This window comes from Crocodylus siamensis, chromosome 7 (genome assembly GCF_052110815.1).
Source record: "Crocodylus siamensis isolate JL-2025a chromosome 7, ASM5211081v1, whole genome shotgun sequence".
Taxonomy (NCBI): domain Eukaryota; kingdom Metazoa; phylum Chordata; order Crocodylia; family Crocodylidae; genus Crocodylus; species Crocodylus siamensis.
This window is the reverse complement of record NC_143401.1, coordinates 95,066,011-95,088,109: the sequence shown is the minus strand read 5'-3', so window position 1 is coordinate 95,088,109 and position 22,099 is coordinate 95,066,011. Positions and strand designations below refer to the sequence as shown.

Genomic DNA, 22,099 nt, shown 5'->3' with positions numbered 1-22,099 from the left:
TAACTCGCCTGCCACCAGGAGAGTTACTCTGGGTCTACACCCTTACTGGTTTGACTGCAATCAGGACTGGCATGGAGGGAGATTGACCAAGACATCATTTCATTATGTATTTCATGTTCATGTTCTTGTCTCTGTGAAATGAAGGAGGGAAGAATAGAGAAATCTGACCTGTTGAGGATGTGCTCAGCCCTGCATTCAGACTGGGATTGCTGGGAGCCAGGTTATTAGGGACTCCAAACACTGCAAACAGAAGAAGACAGGGAAAGACTCCTAACTATGGGGCACAGCAGGACAGCCAGCATATCCAGGCAGATGGCACAGCTACCAATGTCTAAGAGGGAATGGTTCCCAAGGAAATAGCATTATTGAAAACATACAATTAACACCATAAGGGAAACCTCTGAAACCATTACACATAAGCTCTGTTTTATCAAGATCACAAAGGAGAGGAGATTTTGATCACACACGTGTGTGACTGGACAAGGTTAGAATGAAGTTACTGTACCTGATCCTGTAGAATGGGACATGGCATTGATTAGGGAAGAGCTCTGGGCCATGTTGTTATGGTAGCCACCAAGGGAAGTCCCTGCCGGCAGGGTGGAGGACCACATGTATGAGGGGAGGGCAGCATTCAGGATAGTTGTATCATAGGTCCCTGACACTGGAAGAAAACAGTAATGGGGTAAAGTGAAACCAGGCTCTGGAATCAGACCTTCTAGATTTACCTGGCAAATGACACAGTGAGACAGATTCTCATCTGAGTTACGTTGGTTCAAATCTGGGATCGTGCCACTAGTTTCAATGCAGTTACTCCAGATGTACACTGGTGTAACACATGAGTTCACAACTTGGCCTACAGTAGAACATTCAATTTTTAACCCATTGATCAAAGAGAACGAGGGCCTTAATTTCTTTATCACATTAATGTAGTCATTTGTAAAGCATTTCAGAGGGTTATCCATAGACAATTATATGTATGCTTAGTAAAATAACACATTTTAATCCACATGCTAGTTAAGTAATCAACATAGGATATTGATTCCAAAATTCTTGTTGTGTTTCTGTGATCCTTTTCACACACAAACTACTATTATATCTTTACATACTAGGAAAGATACCAGGTGAATACATTTCTCACTGGTTTTCTCACTCAATAGTTTTGAACTATTTCACCTCAATATGAAGTATGCACTATTAGCATGCTAGAAGGCAGTGTTTGCTCTCTTGAACACTGGTGGAGTTCCCTGGAGTTATGCCAGCTGTGTATTTGACTCTGAGTGCCTAAAGCACAATAGCAGAGATGACACATGAATTAAAGAGTTTAGAAAGGGGGTGTATAAGAGCACCTTTCCATCCACTGCAAATCCACTGACCAGTAAGCCACATGAGGTCAGTAAAGAGCTGGCTACTGGGCCAAAACTAGCCTGTTTGACAACACTGGCTCTGTCCTGATGCTTATACCAAGACAGAGAACTGCTTGCTCCGAGTTCTACAGCAGGTCTCAACTGGAAATCACTCCATTTTGTGAAAATTAGGAAATGAACTTGTGAACTGTCAAAAATGGCCCCTCTCTGGGGCCCTCATGTCAAACTTTGACCCTTTTTATTTTGTCATTATGCTCTGAAGGAGAGAACAAGTATTTTTAGCTTGGGCTGTTCCCAGCACTCTTCTTGGGTTAGTAGAGATTGCTATGTCTCAAGCCTTGGGGTTTATCTGAGTTCTGCTCTGCTGTCACTAACATCCTGGTGCCAAGTACCTGACTGGGAACTCTCTGTTACCATCTTCGTCTCCATCACAGCTTTCTTAGGGATCGGGAGAGTGCTGGATGGTGAACGAGTGGGACTGCAGCTGGCTGAACGACTTCCTTTCACTAGACGCTTCACATCATCCAGTTCGGTCCCTATGGGAGAAAACAAACATCTAAAATAATCTCAGTGCACTGCATAATTAGCAAATAGAGATGCTCTTAATGCTTAACATGACTGAAGCATGAAGCATCCAATAGGCAAGACGGGCATTTCCAGAATCTCTAGATTGGTTTCTAGGACCATAAGCTGTCCCAGGCCCCCTGAAGGGATACTAATCTCTCTGGCACACTAGTTGGGATACCCTGTTAATGAAGATCTCTATTGATATTCATGGTCAAAAATCCTGTGCAATCTAATGCACCCCTTATGGTAGTTAAATAGATACCTATTGTAGGGCAGACTTATTCTTAGAATTGCATTGCTCTATGAGTAGAATCAAAGGATTCCTGAACAGCTCCTGACTTTCCTGCACCACTGAAGTCTGTTGGAGTTTTGCATCTCGCTCAGATCAGAGCAGGATCAGGGCCAAAGTGAAGAAAGGAAAATTTAGCAACAGGACTCTTTCAAGGAGTGACTTGTTCAGGGGATTAAATAAAGGAAGCCTGACAAAATGCAAACCCACCCCTAAGCAAATTCCTTTCAGTTAAAATTACATGCAGTGAAAGGGAGAGTTCAGTGCAATTTTTTTTTTTCACTGCTGGTAAATTTTATGACATTCCATCTACTGTCCTGACTGCTGAGTCCAAGGGATCCTGCTGGCAGGATTAAAGCAAAACTACCTCCAGAGCTAAAATGGGATTGGCACCTAAGGTCTGCTTCTTAGGAAGGGACAATCAAGCATCTCTGCTTACTCTGAAAAAGGAGCTGTGACACTTACATCTGGTTGAGGGAGAAGCGCTCTGTAACCGTACTCGGATTTCACTCTCTAGATAAGAGAAAAGGAAAGACAAGAAGATCATGAATATGGATCATCATGAATTTATGCCCTGAGTGGTGTGAATGGACCTTCAGGCTGCAAAAGTGAATTCCCTGCTTTTTTCTGTTATCTTACTGCTTGGCTTGGGCAGCATTTATAGCATGGTGGATGGGCTTCCTTTAAGCTTTTCCAAGTGTTTTTTTACACTAGTTTAGCTTCTGAAACTTTTAGTTGCAGTGAAAAGTATTTTAGTTCCTCTGTAGTCTTATGGAAAACACTGGGACTCCTGAATGAGTAAGGCACTGCTGGGTGTAAAGATCAGTACCAGAACCTGGACTTTCATGATTTCACAGTACTTTCTTAATGACTCTACCACTCTTTTTAGCACTCCATGAAGAGAAATTACTAAATGATAATGTTTAATCATAATTCACTTATGCTTTATGTTTAATGTTGCATAGCACCTTATGTATCATGTTAAGGAGGTGATAGAGGAATGTAAAGTCCAGTCTTGCATACATTAATCACATCAAGATTGTTCCTGCACCCTATTAATTATTGTAATTATTCTCACACGGTCATAATGCAGAAGAAAATACAGAACCACAAATAGCATCTGGGTTTTTTTTAAGAGTTATTAGCTGTGGTCCTGCCCACCTGCTATCCAGGAAAAAAAGTCTCCATTTCTAAAGCCTCCATTGTTAACTATTTGCTCATTTGGTTTAACTTTTATATGCAGGGTTTTTTTATTGGACACTCCTTACTCCAGAATTGCTTTGAAATGAAACAGTCAAGGCCCAAATGGTAATTTATTTAAGCATAATTGCTGGCAATTAACCAGTTTTACAACTGGGTTTTACTATACAGTGCTACTATGCAGTTAAACCAAGTGACAGAAAAGAACTTTAAGTCGGGTTGTCCAGGAACAAACTGGTCAGCTGGAGTGCCTGATATATGCTCCACCAGGTAAAACCTAACAGTATGTGAACTATGAAAAAAGCATTCAGTCTGGCAGCCAAGTGAAAATGTGAGACTAGGACTATTCTTTGAAGCAATGTGGAAAGCTGGAGCACGATCCTCTGGTGCCAGCTCCATTATGCTTGGAGGGTACCTTTGGGAGCTCATATTCTTAGTGTTGGGAAAATGCAAAGAGCTCAGGTGGAAATAATTGGCAACTATAATGTTTTCCTGAAAGGGCTATAACAATGCCTCCTGATTTATATCTATCATTAAGATGAACTTGGATAAAGTGACATTGTAGTTGCCTTCTCAGAAGCTGGAAATATAAAGTAAGTCTTTCTGTATCAATTATATCCAACTTCTTCCCAAGCACCTGATAAAGTGGTAGAAGAGAAGGAAGAACATTTTTAATGGTCTAAACAAATCAAGTTTGTGTGAAAAGGTGGTGCAATGAACTGCACCACTTCTAGTTTTACATTCCCATCCACTGAGGCAGGAACTCATTTCAGGGAATGCAGCTGGACAAATAGCATCTTCTTCCTATAACAGGTATCAATGGAAGGAGGACAAGAGGGGTGCCTACTATTTCTCTATTTCAATACTTTGGAGAAGCTTAGGTATTATTGTGGTGGTGGCTAAATAAGGGTGGATGGATAAACAGACAGATTTATTGCAAGTGATGTATAAATGACAGAGGGAGGGAAAGGGACAGTGCTGATGAATTTGGGAGTGATATTGTAGCTTAAGCAGAACTTTAGAGTATCATGTCCTTGGCTTGATTTTGAACTTGGGACCTAGAGGTGAAATTTTCTATGCTGTATTTGATGGCCTCAGCTATCCCATCCCCAAAGAAGGTCCTCGTATTAGAAGGAACATTTCCCCATATGCCTCCACTAATGCTTTGCCTGCTGATGATTGTGCTATTTTTGCTTATTGTGTTTGCTTGGCCAATTGCTCAAAACCCAGTGGTTCAGACCTGCAGAGGGTGAAAATCCACATTACTCCTGTGCAAGCAAACTAGGTTATACCAACTGAGAAACTTGTTCAGAAGGTGCACAGCTAAGACACCAGAAGGAAACAAGGGCTCTTCCAGAAGCCCACCCCCACTCACCTCGGCTTTGACTTCGTCCTCTAGTTGCAGAAGATGCTGCAGTGAGAGAAGATCAGCATTAATTGTATTTGCTGTAACAGTTCTGAAAACTAAAGGTTAATGCTGAGTTTCTGCATGTCATCTTGCGAATCTGTTTAGCCAGGGTATGACAGAGGACCCTGATGCCCAAATCTTTTGCCTATAGTCCATTACATTGGTGTCTAAATAAAAACGTACAGTCTTTAGCTCTTCTGGACCATTCACTATTTATTCCATCAATACATCAGAAATCTGGCCAATGCCCCTGCTTTGGCCCAGCAAGGAATTTGAAGGTAAATTAGAAGTCAAGCTTAGAGAAAGACCTATGAATGTGTGACACCATGTCACTACATAACAGTAATGGCTTGGATCACACTACTGGATGCAGATGTCTGATTAGGGACAGGAAACTCCTTGAGGTCTCCCCTTGGTCTGGCTCCTTCCTTATCTGATCTTAAAGGGGGAATCACCTACAAGGAGTGGTGTGTAGCAGACATGCCTCACAGTCTCTGTTAAAACAGACATTGGGTAGAGACACTATGCCAAATTCATCTCTTAAATTCATTAACATCAATTCCAATGAGCTCCACTGGGCAGAGGATTATATTGCCTGCTTTGAAGTCACCTACTGGAGAGCAAGGTGCAACTCCTCTCCACAGTCTTTCTGCCCCACAGGAGTCATCATGCACATCACGTGTGATTTATTGATTTGTGTCTTGCAAGAATATACCATGCCAGAAGCCACAGAATGGCAGATACATGTGATTTTGGCCTGATTTCCGAAAGACGATAATATAAAAACATACCCAACTCCTTTCTAGGGAATTCTGGAGATGAATTTGCACTGGAGCTCCCTGCAGAAAAAAAAAGATTCCACACTGAAGCCTTGCAACCACACATTTATTCATGTCAAAATCTGCCATATCCTATGGGGCAACAGGCATTTCTATCTAAAAAGAGCCACTGGCTGCTATATTGAGCTGCTTTTAGCCTCCAGCTACAATGAAGCCATGGAAATTATTTGGCTAAACATGATTATAACTAAGACTCTGTTGCTAATTTCCATTAACGTTCGTCTTTTGTGACCCATTTCCTAACTGGCTCACAGTGGGATTTATGTTTACAGAGTTCTCTTGCATTTGCAGTGCACTTTTAATTCCCCATTTCTATGACCCAATCTATGATACCTTCATATGTTGCATGGCGAGTGACATAGGTTTTTCTTTCAAAGGTTGAGGCAGGTGATTTGGTGAGAGTAGAGCTGGGAGACTGTGCCTGCCTGTAGCCGGAAGATGAGGAGGAAGAATTCATTCTACCACTTCCACCTATAGGTAAAACAAAACCCCCTCAGAAAATAGAGATATATCTTATAGGTGTAAAGGGATGCCTCATGTTATTCTTTGTTGGCATAAGTGGATCTCACATTAAAATGAAGGGGTAGATTAGAATTAGGGGTAAGACAGAGCCACAAAATTTGGATCTGGATCTGAACATCTCTGAAGTTCAAAGGGGTTTGCATGTGTGGTTCTAGCCCTCCTGTTTGGAGAGATATAAATCCTGATAGCATTAAAGCCAAAAGGAAGACATCAGTGAGGGCAAGCTCTAGCCCAGAAAGAGGAACCAGCTATTTCCCCAAAGCTGAGCAATACTGGGGCTTGGCTGGGGATGGGATCTGGTTTGAGTTCAGGCCCATCTGTAAATTAAAGTCTTCTGTTACGGACCATAAATATGATGAGATGCTGATTGAGAATGTAAGCGATGCTGCTGGAAAACAAGATCCATGACACAGAGTTATGTGGAGATAGGAAAATCATCTATAAATACTGCAGCAGGTAGTACTGATGGGATAATGCTCAGCGGCATGGGAATTGATATCCCTGACAGCATGGGAATCCATATCCTTATCCTTTCAGTGGACATTGTTCACTCATTAGCACAGAGAGGACACATCTTTGCTATCTCAGTGGAGTGCTTTTTGCTTAAGTCTTCTTGTGGTTATTGAGCCTGTGGTGTTTTTCCATTTAAAACATAGGAGGGAATGGCACTGAGAATGCAAGGCTTCTGTTGGAGGCATCAGCACACCCCAAAACTGATTAACTCATAGCAGCTTGCATTATTGTTCTCTCACTACAGGCGATGACTTAAAAAAAAAAAATCAGGCTGCCAAGAAGATAGTGTATCCTGAAGCACCACTGAAGTGAGCGACTTTGGGTCTGGGTTTGACTGCCAGTTAGGCTGGCGCTAATCTGCTTATGTCTGCTTCATTCAGTGGAGTCCCTCTAGACTTGACAGAAATGGATGGAACTGATTTCAGAATCTGGCCCTTATATGCTATGGGCTTCCTGCGAGTATAAAGGTCTCCTGAGGCATGTACTAATCACTTCCATATTGTGCCCACTCCATATTGCACTTCAGTTGCTCGTTTTATTCAACTCTTTTGGAGAGCTGGGAAGGATTTCTGTAATATACTCGCTTTGTGTGGTTTTACTTTCCCAAACTATCCCACAACAGCAGGGGGCATCACATATATAGAGAAATGGCTGGCAGGTGCTCTCCCCATCTCTTATTACCTTCATTTTGACAATACAGGAAAAAACCTCCTTAAAGAGAAGCCTGTGATTATAGCATATTCACAAGGAAAGGAGCACAGCTCAGGAGATGGGTCATCCTTTTCACCTCTGATTTGCACCCCTTATTGTAAAGCTGCCCTTGGAAAATGTGATTGTGGTATGTAAAACAAATTTCCAGATAACTCATACCCAGCATTTCAAAGAGCTAGGGTCATCTGGAAAATGGTTCTGCCTTCTGCTGAGAATCTGTTCCATCCTGGGCAGGAATGGAAAGTCAAAACGTTGAAAATTTTGGGGAAACAAAAAATTCCCAGAGGCTTTAAATAGGAAATGTCCACAAGAGAAGCGCGGGAACTTACGATTGAAACAAAATGATTGGACATTTGGCCGTTATACTGTCGTCACAGTTTCTCCCTAATGAAAAATACAGTTGAATCAACATATCTCCCTTCTGAAAGTGTCAGTTTTGACCAAATTGTATTTTCTGAGGGGAATGGTTCATGTGAAAAACACTGACCAGTTATACCGGTTATACACTGACTAACAGCAATGAGAGTCAGAAGTGCCAATCACGTTGTAGGAACAGGACAGTCACAGTAAGCTTGCTCTCGCCATTCACATACAAGTTTGAGAACAATAAGCATCTGCTGGAGGCAACCTTGGGATGTGCCCGTCTGCCTCCTTCCCTGATCTGTTTAAGTTGTTTTTGCTCTCTGCTCATTCCCACTGGGCTTTTTCACTACCTACTTGAAGTCACATAGCTGCTGCCATGGGTGTAAGTCCTCTTTTCTACTCCACTTCCTCCGCCATGGGCTGATGTTTTGATCCCACTGCTGCTCCCTCCTTCTGTACGAGACAAACACAAAATGAGATTTCCTAATGGCCTATGAGACCAGGACAAGAGCAAAGCAGCAGCACAAGGGGGTATCCAGGGCTGGTGATTACTAGACCAGGAGGCATCTTTGGAACCATCTGTGTGGATGGAGTTATCAGTGCTGGAGAAGCCAGCCATCCTACACCCCTTTTCCTTCCTCAAGCTCTAAGATTGTGCATGCACAGAACAATACAGTGATGGGTACAGATACCTGAATTTGATCGAGCGCTTGAACTTATAGAACCATACTTGAGTAGCACTGCACCTAGCCTACTATTTAGTCCAAGCTCTATACTTCCAGTACGCAAGCTATCTTGTTCAGAGCAAGCTTGGGGATCTCTATACATGGCTTGTACTGTGCCACAGAGATGCACCGTAATGGTCAGACTGCTGAAGTGACTGAGGGCTATACATCACTTCCATTTTTTATCCAGCCCAAAGCAACTTTCTTACTCAGGAATCACATGCAAGAAGCACAGAGGATTTCCTCATGCTGGTGCAGGGAGGTGTAAATCACAGCTCCTGCCCCAAATGATCTCTTATGGATCATCTTTGGCTATATCCTAGGGAAAGGCTGGTATTGTACTTTTGGCTGGTATTGTACTTTTTGACCTCCCTCTGAGTGTTGTGCTAGGAGAAAGAGTACTTAAGGAATATGCAAGGGGAAACAGCAAATCAGGGAACCCTACAGCCAATCTGTCTGCGCCATCACTGTATTGTGTCACCTGCTTCTTCAGGGGATACTCTTATTCACCTATGGGCCAGCTTTTCTTAACTTCACCCACAGGGAACTTTCTTCTTTGGAGGCAACACATCAAAATATAAACTCTTGCTCAATGCTTGCTCAAATAGTTCAAGGGCTCAACTCTAGCCCATGAATCTTAAGTCATCACCATTAGCTTCTTTCTCATGCCATGTCAGCAGGTCCCCAAAGACTGTCCTTTCTGATAGTGACTAACATTACAGGAGGAATTGCTGAACACTTTATAGTGCTTCAAAGTCACACCAAGCAAATGCACCAAAATCCACGGAAGTGCACATATTGCAGAAATCTGATGCCTAAATATTCACTTACTTGGTGGTAAGGATGTCAGTCTTGTGGTTACAGTCTCTGTAATAACTGTGGAAAGAAAAAGTTAAAGTTAGGGCTCTAAACCAACCAGGCAAGGGGCAGGTTTTATGCCAGATTTTAGGATGCTCTTGAGACCATACAGACAAACTGTTTTCCAACCAATACATATGACACCTATGATTTTCACAGAAATTCACTGTTTGGCTGCCTTTTCTTTGGTACTCTCATTGATCTTTTTGATCAAATTGATCTCCACGTTGCTGCCAGTACCAAAAGGTAGTTAGTTTAAACCAGTTTAAATTTGTTGCATGCAGCAGCCTAAAAGCTCCTGAATGTGTGATTCAGCAAGTGTTGTTAGTTCAAAGCTAGCTTGGTGATGTCTACAAGACCTACAGTATACACATACTCTCCCTGTTGTACAAGTGTTGCACTGAAACATAAAGCAACTTGTCCAAGATCACACAAGAGGACTATAGCAGTGCCAGGAATCCAGAACCCCAGTCCAGCTTTTCACCATGAAGCAAGATTAGTTGCACGCAGCAGTGTAAATTCTCCTGAAAGTTTACTGTGGTGTCTATGACAAGACATACACCTGCAAAGCTTGAGGGAAATGCAGGCTTCACGTCTGGCCAGGCTCAGATCTGATCCCCTGTAAAATTTTGGACCAATTTTTTATATGGATCTTTACTTACATCTTTCGGTGACTTCAGATCCGTCTTGTTTGGTTTTCTTTGTTAGGGAATCCATACCATTACCACCTGCAGGAAAGGCAGACAAATTGCACTGAAAGGAACATAATTTCATAGACACTTGATATGAGCACTACAGCAGGATGAGTCTATGTCTGATCACCAGCTGGTTTGGAGCTACCAGAGATGTACAAGCAGAGCTTAGGAATGAATGGTTAGCCAGGCACCCAGTGGAAAGCAAAGGAATTCTTCCTGGAAATGGAGACAACAGACCTCTAAAAAAGCAAAGCATCCAACCTATTTGTGGAAAACAGTTGCAAACTGACCTGTGCTCTTTCTATTTTTTCAAATCTGTGTTTCTCTTGTCATTAACTCCGCTACCTAGAGCTAAAGGACTTGCTGGGTGCTTTTTTTTTTTTGCTGCCACATTCACTTGCCCTACCAGCTTATATTTTTAAGATGAATATTCTACATCTCCTAATATCGAAAAACAATTTTAATTAAATCATATATTTTATTGATTGCTTTCTTACATACTCAGCAACTTCTGCCAAAGAGAAACTTCTGGACAAACCAGACGTTAACTGTCCTATTGACCATGTATAATGTAGACCCACTGTATAGCCCTATAAAAATATGATGATTATCACCCTACGAACCCTGGTTATGTATCAAGACCTCACCGTGCTAGGGAAAAATAAGGATGACGCTTGCTCCAAATTGCTTAAAATCTAAGGCTAGAGACAAAAGATGTATATAGGCAGACAAGGGGCCAGTAGTGTTCCACATATAGAGATATGTGGATAGACAATGCAGATCTTGTAGTGCAGAACTTGCGTAGCCATACACAAGATGGGTAAGCAATATCTATATAGGTTTTGTCAACTCAGCACTTATGTCCACCAAACTGGTGCCCACATTACACTGTCATTCTCTAGCTGTGCCCAATGTGATGCCATACTGTGCAACAGGCAATAAAAACTAATGTTATGTGTTAAGGAACAGGCAGCTTACGTGCATTTACCAACAGCATGCCCTCAGAGGGAAAAAGATGGATTATTTTCTTTCTGCTCAAGAGACTGCATTTCCTGTGTGAAGCATAAGTGACATCCAGCAGCTGGTAGGTTTAACTTCAGAGAGACCATCCCTGTCTACAGACATTCCTGTTGTACCCCAGGAGCTTTTCTGCAGGCACGTGAGTATGACTGCTGAACTTGACACCATGCTTTCACCAAAGCAGGAGAAGTAGCAGGCCAGATGCTAACTCAAAGAGTCATCATGAGCAGTTCACACAAAACAAGCCCAGACACAACAGGAGGCATGGAAGGTAGACTAAGAAGGAGAGATGGCAAAGCCAACAACTAAGATGGGAGTGAGCAAACTCCCTGGAGCCAAACCCACCCCATAACTCAGGGAGAGATTAGATCTGGATTCAGATCAAAGCTTCATGACTTCATGACTTAACTGTCTCTATTATGGTGTAACTCTGCTCCTTTCTGAGCTGGAACCAAAAGACAGGATTAAAAAAACAAAAACAAAAAAACAACAGTCCCATGTACCTCCTTGGAGCAGGACTAGATGACTGAGCCGCTGTGGAGATCCTGTCTACTGCAGTGATCCTGCTATTGTCACCAGTGGTGAAAATGCAACAGCACCGCCAAAAGCGTTAAGTGTTACATTGTCTTTGGGTATGTCTATACTGAAATCATAGCAGTGACTGCCATGTAATTTAGACACATCCCGCTGGCTTTAACCTAGCTCAGTTGGGTAATAAAAGTAGTTTATCTGCACCAGCAAAGAGCTCAGCATGAACTAATTCACCTTCTTTCTCAGGTGAGCTCATGCTACCATGGGTAAACTGCTACCAGCAACCAGGTTACTTTAGGTTAAGCTATCTTAGGTATGTCTAAGCTACACAACACTCATTGTAGATCTATCCTTACTGACTTTTATCCCTGTTTCTAGCCAAAAGTGTAATCCCAGGAAGCATTAGTACTGTCTGCCTTCGTTTTTGCAAATACACTGATGTGAGAAAGAATTACACAGTTAGGGAAAACCAACAGTAGCCAAGAGAAAATTCCCCTGGATAGAATGAAATGTTCAGTCTCACAGTCTTAGTTTTACTAGAATAATATCTCACCACGCCTAATAAACCTAGTCACCAGAACAGGGGAGATTTTAACATGCTAAAAGTACTAGAGTTGTTCTCAAACGAAATTCCACCGAATCTTTTAGGGATTCCACCTTATTTGAAGACGTGGAGTTTGACTTGAAAGCAATGTGTTTAAAGGCTGATTCTCTAAGAGATTCAGGCAAAATTCTGTTCCAAGTTCTCAGGAGTTTTGTTTGAGCAGCAAAGGGTCAGGATTGAATTGACAAACACAGAAGATGGGTTCAATTTTTCAGTGCTTTAAGTTACATTTCAGTTACATTTGTGCAAATCAAGCGTAAAACATCCCCAGTTTGACACACTGCCATGTGACACTCACTTTGTACAGACACAAAGAAAGATGCCATAGGAAACACAGTCAGGAATCAGGCATAATATCCAAAGGAAGAATGTGCTGTCTTGTCCCTGATAAAAATCACATTTGCCGTAAACGTGGGTTGTAGCCTCAAGTTGCTCTGTCTTTAAATAACTCTTGCATTCTCAAAACTGGCTGGGAACCCAGACAGCTGAGTGGAGAAAGGACACCCTGAACAATCACCTTGATTACAAAAAGGATGATTATTCCCCTTCCCTATAACTCTTCATCTAAGTAAGTGTTCAAAACAGGTCCTAGGGATGTTCTTACAGTGCACAATTTAAGTGCCTACGAAGTTATTGAGAATGTGTCTCTTTGTATCATCAGTCACTTTGTCTGCTTATTTTTCCTATAAGTAAACTGTAGCAAAACATTGGCCAGATCCTGATAGCTGCAGAGCACATCCCATCTCAAAGCATTTCCATAGGAATTGCAGGGGACCAGCTCCATTCAGGTTCAGGCTGATTGTGTGTCATGGCTAGAGAAAAGGAAACTCAAGAGTTTTGGTTTCTGCAAGCCTGCAGACTGTTGTTTTTAGTCTGAGGTTCTGTGAAACATTTTCCTTTATCATCTCATTTAAACTATTTTCCCCAATGGCAATAGGTATTTCATACAAGCTTGTGCTACAAAAGCAATGAAGACTCCAGCTGAGATTGTCAGTTGCCTCAAGGAACTGGTGCCTAAAGCATATTCACAGCTTTTGAAAGGCTCCAACTCCCTGTCTTTGGGTCTACTGGGGAAAGACACATCAAAGGCAACTCAAGTTTTTTTCCAGAGGGAAACAGATTGGAACTTCACAAGTTTTGCATCCTGTTCTAGAACACAATTGTTTTAAAATGGATTTAAGACTGATCCTGCATATGCTCACAGAAGTATGGGACTTTACTCATGTGAGTAGTCACTGACCACACCCAAATCCTTACGCAGTAATAGCTACTGCATGCAGCTACCTGCAATTCACAATGAAGCCACTAATACTAACAGCTATGACTTCAGCGATCTGCTCAAGTGAGGAAAGTCATACACTTTCTGAAGTGTATGCAGGATGCGGGACTACATTTGGAAAGCATTATTCCATCTGCAGGGTTTAAATTACACTTCTCTGCACAGATGAGTCCCTGGTCATTCCCCATGGGGTGAGGATGGTGCTTCAGCTGTCATCCAATTTCTATCCAGACTGGGCATGGACTTAAATGTTCCTGCACTAAACATAGCTGGTGGAAATTAGTGCCTGTATGAGCTCATTTCCTGGCCGTGCCAATGTTCAGGCTAAGGATATCTACATTTTGTAGGCTGCTTATCTCCCATTTTGCAGCACCATGGCCTTCTTTCCTGGAGGGTTTTCCACCTCTGAGAGTTTAACGATGTCACTATAGACAAGAGGTTGTTCCACTCGCTCTTGACAATCAAGAGTGCTCTATTTTAACACTGCTTATATAACATAAGAAGAACAAATGAAAATAGACCCTTCCAGGTAACCTACACATCCCTGGGCTGGAGGGACAGCTGGCTCTGTGCTCCAGCTTTATTCCACAGAGAGTGACACTAGTGCAGTTATCAGCCTCCTCTTCAACGAACTATTCGGTCTGAGTTCCAGTAGCTCCCAGTGCTGATTTACTGCATAGACATCTGTCTGGATTCACAAAGATATAGCTATGGGCTATGTAGGAGTCAAGCAAGAAAATCTCTGTTGAATCATAGAAACCTTTAGCAAACATCCCTGAGCTACGAGATTGTGAAATGGGATAGCTCTCAAGCAATAGGAGGTAGGCAGAGTTAAGTTACAAGAACTGTCCATCCGTTTGAGATTACTGTATGAAAAGTGCCATGTGATCCCAATCTTGAGCGGGTCAGGGTTTCTCCTGAGCTGTACCCCAACTCATTTCAGTCTGAACAAAGGGTGTGCAATACGCCTGCAGGATCAAAGGAAGAGCGCAAGCACATAATTCAGCCAGAATGGCTCGACTAGGCATCCACACAAACATACGTACGTCGTCTGTCTCCAGGTGCATCTGTTATTTTAAATGCAATGGAATAACATATTTAACTATTACTTCCATGAGATATGCTTTCACAAACACAAGAAGAGTTGCATTATGGCAGGTCCTACATAATGGACACTTAATATAATGAAGGGCCTAAAGATGCTCAGCAAATCTCAGCTGCTGCAGTTACCTGGACAAGCCAAACTTTCTGGTTATTTAAAAAAATAGCTACTACTTGCATACGGCAGGAATAATGTTTGTTCTATATATTTTGTCATTGGGGAACTTCTTACATTAATTTATATTTGTAGAGAGATATTTTAATGGAAGTGGTTGCTTTGCATTCTGTTAGTTTCTACACCTATCATTTCTGTTTTCATGTCAGGAAATTGCTGCATTCCTAATCAGGAAAACGAAACACACTCTGATCCTTTTAACCCATTTAAATTTCTTCAGCTGTGATGTATTCTGGTAGAAAAAGGGACACAATGAAGTGATGCAATTAATGATGTTGATGAAAATCTTTGATCCTATTTTATGGAAAGGATTCCACAGAACCCATAATCCTTGATCAAACTCATATTCTGAGGTCAGGTAAATTGTTCAGAACAGCAATACTAATAAAGTAATTCAAAACCAAACCACCGCTTCCATGACATCTAACATCCTTCAAGGTGTATACTTTGTTAGCTACATCTTTTACATGTCACCAACATTCAGCTAAGAAAATAAATCACAGCCTTATTCTGACCTTCACTCACAGTCTAGGACCAGCGTGTAATATTAGCCACACTCGGCTCTAATTTATAATCTGCAGTTCTTTGTTTCAGAAGGCAGGGTGGAGCCTTGACTGGATTGTACAATGCAGTCACAATCATCTACCCTCAAGAGCATGGTTTTCTTTCTGCCCAAAGCAAAAACAAATCCAAATTCAAAGCAAGAACAACCTGTCCTGCACCCTTCTCATTCCACTTGTACAGAGGGAGTTAAATATTCCTACAAACTGAGACTTTCCAGTCAGGGTTTCTAAAAAATGGGTAAGCTTTATGATCATCCATTTCATAGCTGGAGAAACTGAGGCAAAGGAACTTTCCCAAGGTGATACTGACAGCAAGCTGCAAAGACAGGAATACAACCCAGGTGTCCTGAGAAACAGCCCTGTGACTAGACACTAGAGCCCACTGCACAACACATTCAAATGGATTTTCAAATAAAGCTTTCCTGACTTGCTTTGAACCAGTTTTTAAGTGTACCATACAACTCTTGGCCTCTTAATCTTACATGAAAACAAATTTGTCCAGGAGTCCATGATATGTGACTCACTGCTGATAAATAGCTCCCTTTGTCTGAAACTGATTTCCTTAAAAGCAAAGTTGGTGCCTCCCAATATATAGCTTCATCCTAAAGTGGCTGTCGGTGCTGTCTGGTTTGCAAGTCAGTCCACCCAGGGTCCTAATATTGTCCTCCACTTTCACCAGCTCCCCTAAAGTCAATCTTCACGTTCATTCCAAATACATTCTTTTTAAAAGCAAGCACCAGATAACTTGCATCTTGCAATGCAGATAGCTGTTCTTCCAGATCCTAACACAGCTAGACACTTCCTCAGCCGCATGATGATTTTACAATAAGCATTCAAAGAAAAATATCTACACTCTCATTTACATTCCTCATACCTCAGCATATCAATGTCTTTCACTAAGCATCCATTTAAAGAGCTCCCCCTAGTCCAAATGTAGGTAGCCCAAAGTAACCCAACACTTACATACTTGATAGGATTTTTATATTGGATGTCCCACAGAATTTTTCCCTTTTTTCCTCTAAAAAAACCACATTGGCTGTGCAGGGAATCTGGAAAAGAAATAGTACAGAACACTTTTTTTTTTTTTGGCTTCTTATTTTACTTACCTGGAGCCTTTAAGCTAATGACCTGGAAATCCCTCTTTCTTCAACTGTTTCCTGTCTCTCAGAATTTGCTACCTACACTTTATACTGCATCCCTCCAAAGGTGTGTGATGTCTGACTGATCCTCCAAGAATGTTCTCTTCTTGTATTTAATCTATTTCACCCCCCCTTTACTTTTCTTTCCCAAGTCTTTGCTCCCAGACAAGTCCTGACAAAGGTGTGTTTTGTTTTCTTGCCTCACTCCACCCTCCCAATCAACTGACACACAGTGTAAAAAAAATCTGCCTCCAGGAATCAAACTTTATTGAAAGGTGAGAGTGCTTATGCCTACCTGGTCAGGTAAATTAACTATTTGGAGACAGGGACAAAGACTTATGTCAGAGGAAATGACTTATTATGGCACTGCTTTCTCATACATGATTTGTGCATTGTAGGTGCAAATTTCACCTGTTTTGGCTTTTATTACAGGTCTGTACATCATCTCTAACAGGCACTTCTGCAAGGGCTTAGGGCTTGCTAGGGCTTAGTGAGGCAACTTGAGTATCAAGAGCCAAATCCACAACTACTGCTAGTTGGGGTAGCTCCATGGAAGTCACCACCTTCCAGTCATCACCAATACTGATGCAGCATTTACAAGGCAGCACTGTTAGGAAGTTTCATGCACCAAACTGTATGACATGAAGGAATAATGTCCCCCATGGCACTCCAGTGTGAAGTAAGAATTTGTTTTGCTTTCTGCTCTTTTCACAGGGATTGTGCTGGTGCAGGTGTGGCAAAGATGCAGGCTGTATCTTCACCCACCACTTTCACGTCTTTACAAGAAATGTTCTGTAGCATTTGGGAGAGCAGCTGGAACCCAGGGCTTCCCTGCCACTCAAGGTGTGAGGCCCCTTGGCTCCTGATTGCAAAGGGCTAGAGGAAAATATCTTTTGAACTTACCAACACTGCTCCAGGTCAACCGAATGGATCACTACAAAGAACTCACCACCCAAGGGAGAAGTGAGCTGCCCCTACAATGCCTAGGTGCTTCACATCCCAGTGTGGACCACTAACCACAGGGCCAGTGCTTTGGCTTGACAAATTGGACAAGTAATTAAATGAGTTCAGGGGAAGTAGAAGCTGATCCTCAGGCCCTGCCGAACTGCACATGTGCAAGACCTGATGGGGGAAGACAAAGATGACCATCTGCATCTTCAAGATATTGATTCTTTGTTATTGCTCACTTTTATTGTCAAGCTGGTATTGATTCTCTACTTTGATCTTCTTCTTTAGCACTGGTCTGTAATACAAGTTACAGTACTGAGCTGCAAACATGACCCTGATGCCCACAGACAGAAAACCAAGGCAACAGGACACAGAGGACTTGATGGGCTATTCTAGGTTCTTAGACACCAGCAGTCTCTAGCTCCTGTGACTCACTGGAGAAGCACAAAAGGTCTTTACTGGAGTGAAAAATCTGAGCCTTACTTAAAAAAAAGAAAAAGAAAAAAGAAAAGCCCTGTAATTGCTCCGGGGCTGAAGTAAAAAGCTTTCACCATGTAAATGAGAAGGCATAAAAAATCTAAACTAAGAGAAGAGAAGGACATCTTTTATTCTTCCAGAAGCAGTAATGACCAAGATGCTGGGTTAGCGGTCCTGGGCAACAGACTGTTTATGGAGCTGTCCTGACTAATCACTTTATCGACTGCTCATTGAAAACAAAAGACAAGGGAAAAAGTGACCTATTGATAGATATCTGAAAAAGAAACAGGAAGAAGTATCACTCACTGTAAGCTACTTGAATCAGGATTCAAATGAGAAAATTTGAGGAAAAAAGGAGTGGTTTAGGCCAGTGATAAAACCATTGCCATCTGATGCTTGTTAGATGAGCTGTGTGAAACGAGCCAAGTGTCTTCAGTCCCATTCATAGTGGACAGGTGATATTTTCATCATAGTCTCAAGGCTCTGATTTATGGAGGGAATGAGAAATAATCCACACCATCAAATGAAGACAGTGGACTTACAGGTAGGCAGCAGTGCTGAAAATGAGACTCTCATTGGCTCCCCGTTTGACAGTCTCAACAGACGGGCTATAAATTAAAGGGCCATGGATACTGCCCCCTTAAAATGGTGTCTAAACAGTAGGGACAGGACACATTTAGATTGGGGAGACATGTTAATATCTCATTTTGTCATTTTTTTTACCCCGGTGCACACTTCTAAAAATTGCTCCCTAGAGTCTGCCCCAACTTAGATTCTCTTGCTGCTATAACTGATGGAGCTATATATACAGAAGAAAAAGACTTGGGGATCATCATTGACCACAAGATGAACATGAGCCTCCAATGCAATGCTGCGGCTAGTAAAGCGACCAAAATGCTGGCGTGCATCCATAGATGCTTCTCGAGCAAATCCCGGGACGTCATTCTCCCCTTGTACTCGGCCTTGGTGAGACCGCAGCTGGAGTACTGCGTCCAGTTTTGGGCTCCACAATTCAAAAAGGATGTGGAGAAGCTTGAGAGAGTCCAGAGGAGAGCCACGCGCATGATCAGAGGTCAGGAAAACAGATCTTACGATGACAGGCTGAGAGCCATGGGACTCTTTAGCCTGGAAAAGCGCAGGCTCAGGGGTGATCTGATGGCCACCTATGAGTTTATCGGGGTGACCACCAGGATCTGGGGGAACGTCTGTTCACCAGAGCGCCCCAAGGGATGACAAGGTCGAACGGTCACAAACTCCTGCAGGACCGTTTCAGGCCGGACATAAGGAAGAATTTCTTTACTGTCCGAGCCCCCAAGGTCTGGAACAGCCTGCCATCGGAGGTGGTTCAAGCACCTACATTGAACACCTTCAAGAGTAAATTGGATGCTTATCTTGCTGGGATCCTATGACCCCAGCTGACTTCCTGCCCTTTGGGCAGGGGGCTGGACTCAATGATCTCCCGAGGTCCCTTCCAGCCCTAATGTCTATGTGTCTATGAAATAGCCATAAAACAAAATGACTGACAGGATTAGCAACACCCAGTCCCTGTAAAAGCAGGGAATTTTGCAGGGCTGATTTTAATAGGTATTACCTGCTTGTTACACCATAGGAATGAAAATTCCTGAGGTTCTTGCCAATCTACTTTGGGGAAATTCAAGTTTATCTTTCTCATGTCTTTGACTTGTTACACTGTGGTTTCTGAATATGACTTTCTTTGGGCCATCTTCATAGATCTACTTGCTGTACAGGGGGATTAAAAGAAACAGAGGAGGTTACAAAAACCAGGAAGCTTAATTAGATGATCTCAACAAGTCCCTTTCAGCCCTACTTTTCTAGGATTCTATGAAAACCCAACGTAAATGATCATGGCTTGATACATGAAATTTCTGGGATTTAAACCATGTCTTTGATGAATGCAAAGACTGCTCACCGTGGCAATCAAGGCATTCTGAACAGATTAACTAACCTGGGCACGAGGCAACAGTGCAGTAGGAGCTCCAGTTTAAAAACCTGATCAAATCTAGTGCAGAGATTTTGGGCACCTATATATGTGTTCTGACCCATTCTAATTAGAACGATTAATCAAGTCTGCTGGAGCACTCTAATCAGAACACTCCAGCATGCTGCAATGTCTTGTGTATTCAGCATCCCCATGTTTCAAAATGGCAGTGGGGGCGCTTTAACTGAAACTCATCAAACAAGCTTTAGTTAAAGTGCACCGGCCACCATTCTGAAACGCGGGACACTGAATACACAAGATGCTGCGGGCTTTTTAATTATTGCAGCTCCTAAAATGCCTCCTTTCCTGCTCCCCCTAAACCTAGAGCACATGTAACAATGCCCTTTTGGTCCAGCATTCATGGAGGCTGATACTCTATCCCTTTGGTAGGGCAAGACGCTTGCCCTACCAAGCACCTTGCCAACTTCTTGGTGCTTGCCCTACCAAGCAATGTCTCAAATGAGAGACTTTTAGGCCCGTATTCAAGAAGCCACATCTCAACAGTGACTTATTATCATCTCCAACTGTCTTATTGTGAGAAGAATTAATGGGAGTGTTAGGAAGTTAAGCAGCTCTGGCAGCATCCTCAAGATTTCCTTTTCTGCTTTCACATTGGTGTCAAGCCAGGTTGTGGTAAAGAGACTGCTCTAAACTTATTGATCTCTGATGTCTTTGTCCGCATGGATGAAAGTTAAGAACTTATGCAGATTCGTTTAAATCTCTCAGCTGCATTGATGCCATTGACTTCCTTCATTGCAGGTTTTCATGAAGAATCTGGATAGACATCAGTCTGGGACAGTTTTGGAACAGCAAATCCTGAATTCATCTATCCTTCCAGCTCGGTGATTCTATGTGATGTAGGTTTGATAAATATGCAGGTACTTCCAGAGATAGATAGTCACCATCCTTGCATTCCTGTCATTTCATAGATTTCATAGACATTAGGGCTGGAAGGGACCTCGGGAGATCATCGAGTCCAGCCCCCTGCCCAAAGGGCAGGAAGTCAGCTGGGGTCATAGGAACCCAGCAAGATAAGCATCCAATTTACTCTTGAAGGTGTTCAATGTAGGTGCTTGAACCACCTCCGCTGGCAGACTGTTCCAGACCTTGGGGGCTCGGACAGTAAAGAAATTCTTCCTTATGTCCGGCCTGAAACGGTCTTGCAGGAGTTTGTGACCGTTCGACCTCGTCATCCCTTGGGGCGCTCTGGTGAACAAACGTTCCCCCAGATCCTGGTGCTCACCCCTGATAAACTTATAGGTGGCCATCAGATCACCCCTGAGCCTGCGCTTTTCCAGGCTAAAGAGTCCCATGGCTCTCAGCCTGTCATCGTAAGATCTGTTTTCCTGACCTCTGATCATGCGCATGGCTCTCCTCTGGACTCTCTCAAGCTTCTCCACATCCTTTTTGAATTGTGGAGCCCAAAACTGGACGTGGTACTCCAGCTGCGGCCTCACCAAGGCTGAGTACAAGGGGAGAATGACGTCCCGGGATTTGCTCGAGAAGCATCTATAGATGCAAGCCAGCGTTTTGGTCGCTTTACTAGCCGCAGCATCGCATTGCAGGCTCATGTTCATCTTGTGGTCAATGATGACCTCCAAGTCTCTTTCTTCTGTAGTGCTATCCAACGTAGCACTGCCGAGCCTATAAGGATGCTGCAGGTTTTTCCTCCCAAGGTGGAGAACCTTGCATTTTTTGGTGTTAAACACCATCAGGTTCTCGTCCGCCCATTTGCTGAGCTTGTCCAGGTCAGCCTGGATCACCTGCCTATCTTCTGGCGTGGATGCTTTGCCCCAAAGTTTGGTGTCATCGGCGAACTTGGCCAGTCCACTCCTGACTCCAATGTCCACATCGTTAATGAAGATGTTGAACAGGATGGGTCCCAGGACAGAGCCTTAAGGGACCCCACTGGTCACAGGGCACCACAATGAGTGACTGCCATAGATTACAACCCTCTGGGTCCAATCACGGAGCCAGTTTCCCAGCCAGCGGATCGTGGTGGAGCCAAGGCCACAACTGGGCAGTTTGGCCACGAGTTGATCATAGGATATGAGATCAAAGGCTTTTTTTTAAATCAAGATATATGACATCAATCTCTTCTCCCTGGTCCAGGTGATAGGTCACCCGGTCATAGAAGGAAATGAGATTGGTCAAACAAGACCTACCCGCAACAAACCCGTGCTGACTATCCCTTAGGATGTTAGCCTGG

The 22,099-nt window shown here is 42.8% G+C and overlaps 1 protein-coding gene across 2 annotated transcripts in view; it reads right to left on the bottom strand.

The window, feature by feature from the left end:
* COL17A1 (collagen type XVII alpha 1 chain) overlaps nt 1–16,568 on the bottom strand; it is a 55,858-nt gene extending 39,290 nt beyond the window's left edge. Inside the window, exons 1-11 of one of the 2 annotated variants that reach the window (XM_090057869.1) lie at nt 16,434–16,568; nt 10,022–10,087; nt 9,333–9,377; nt 8,131–8,229; nt 6,001–6,138; nt 5,620–5,667; nt 4,796–4,831; nt 2,686–2,733; nt 1,757–1,900; nt 506–661; nt 169–240 (exon numbers count right to left, since the gene is read on the bottom strand). In XM_090057869.1, coding sequence (XP_089913995.1) covers nt 169–240; nt 506–661; nt 1,757–1,900; nt 2,686–2,733; nt 4,796–4,831; nt 5,620–5,667; nt 6,001–6,138; nt 8,131–8,229; nt 9,333–9,377; nt 10,022–10,076 — 841 coding nt within the window. In that variant the 5' untranslated portion in view covers nt 10,077–10,087; nt 16,434–16,568. The remainder of the gene's footprint in view (nt 1–168; nt 241–505; nt 662–1,756; nt 1,901–2,685; nt 2,734–4,795; nt 4,832–5,619; nt 5,668–6,000; nt 6,139–8,130; nt 8,230–9,332; nt 9,378–10,021; nt 10,088–16,433) is intronic. The other variant, XM_090057870.1, reaches the window with a different exon arrangement.
* Between the last annotated feature and the right edge of the window lie 5,531 nt (nt 16,569–22,099).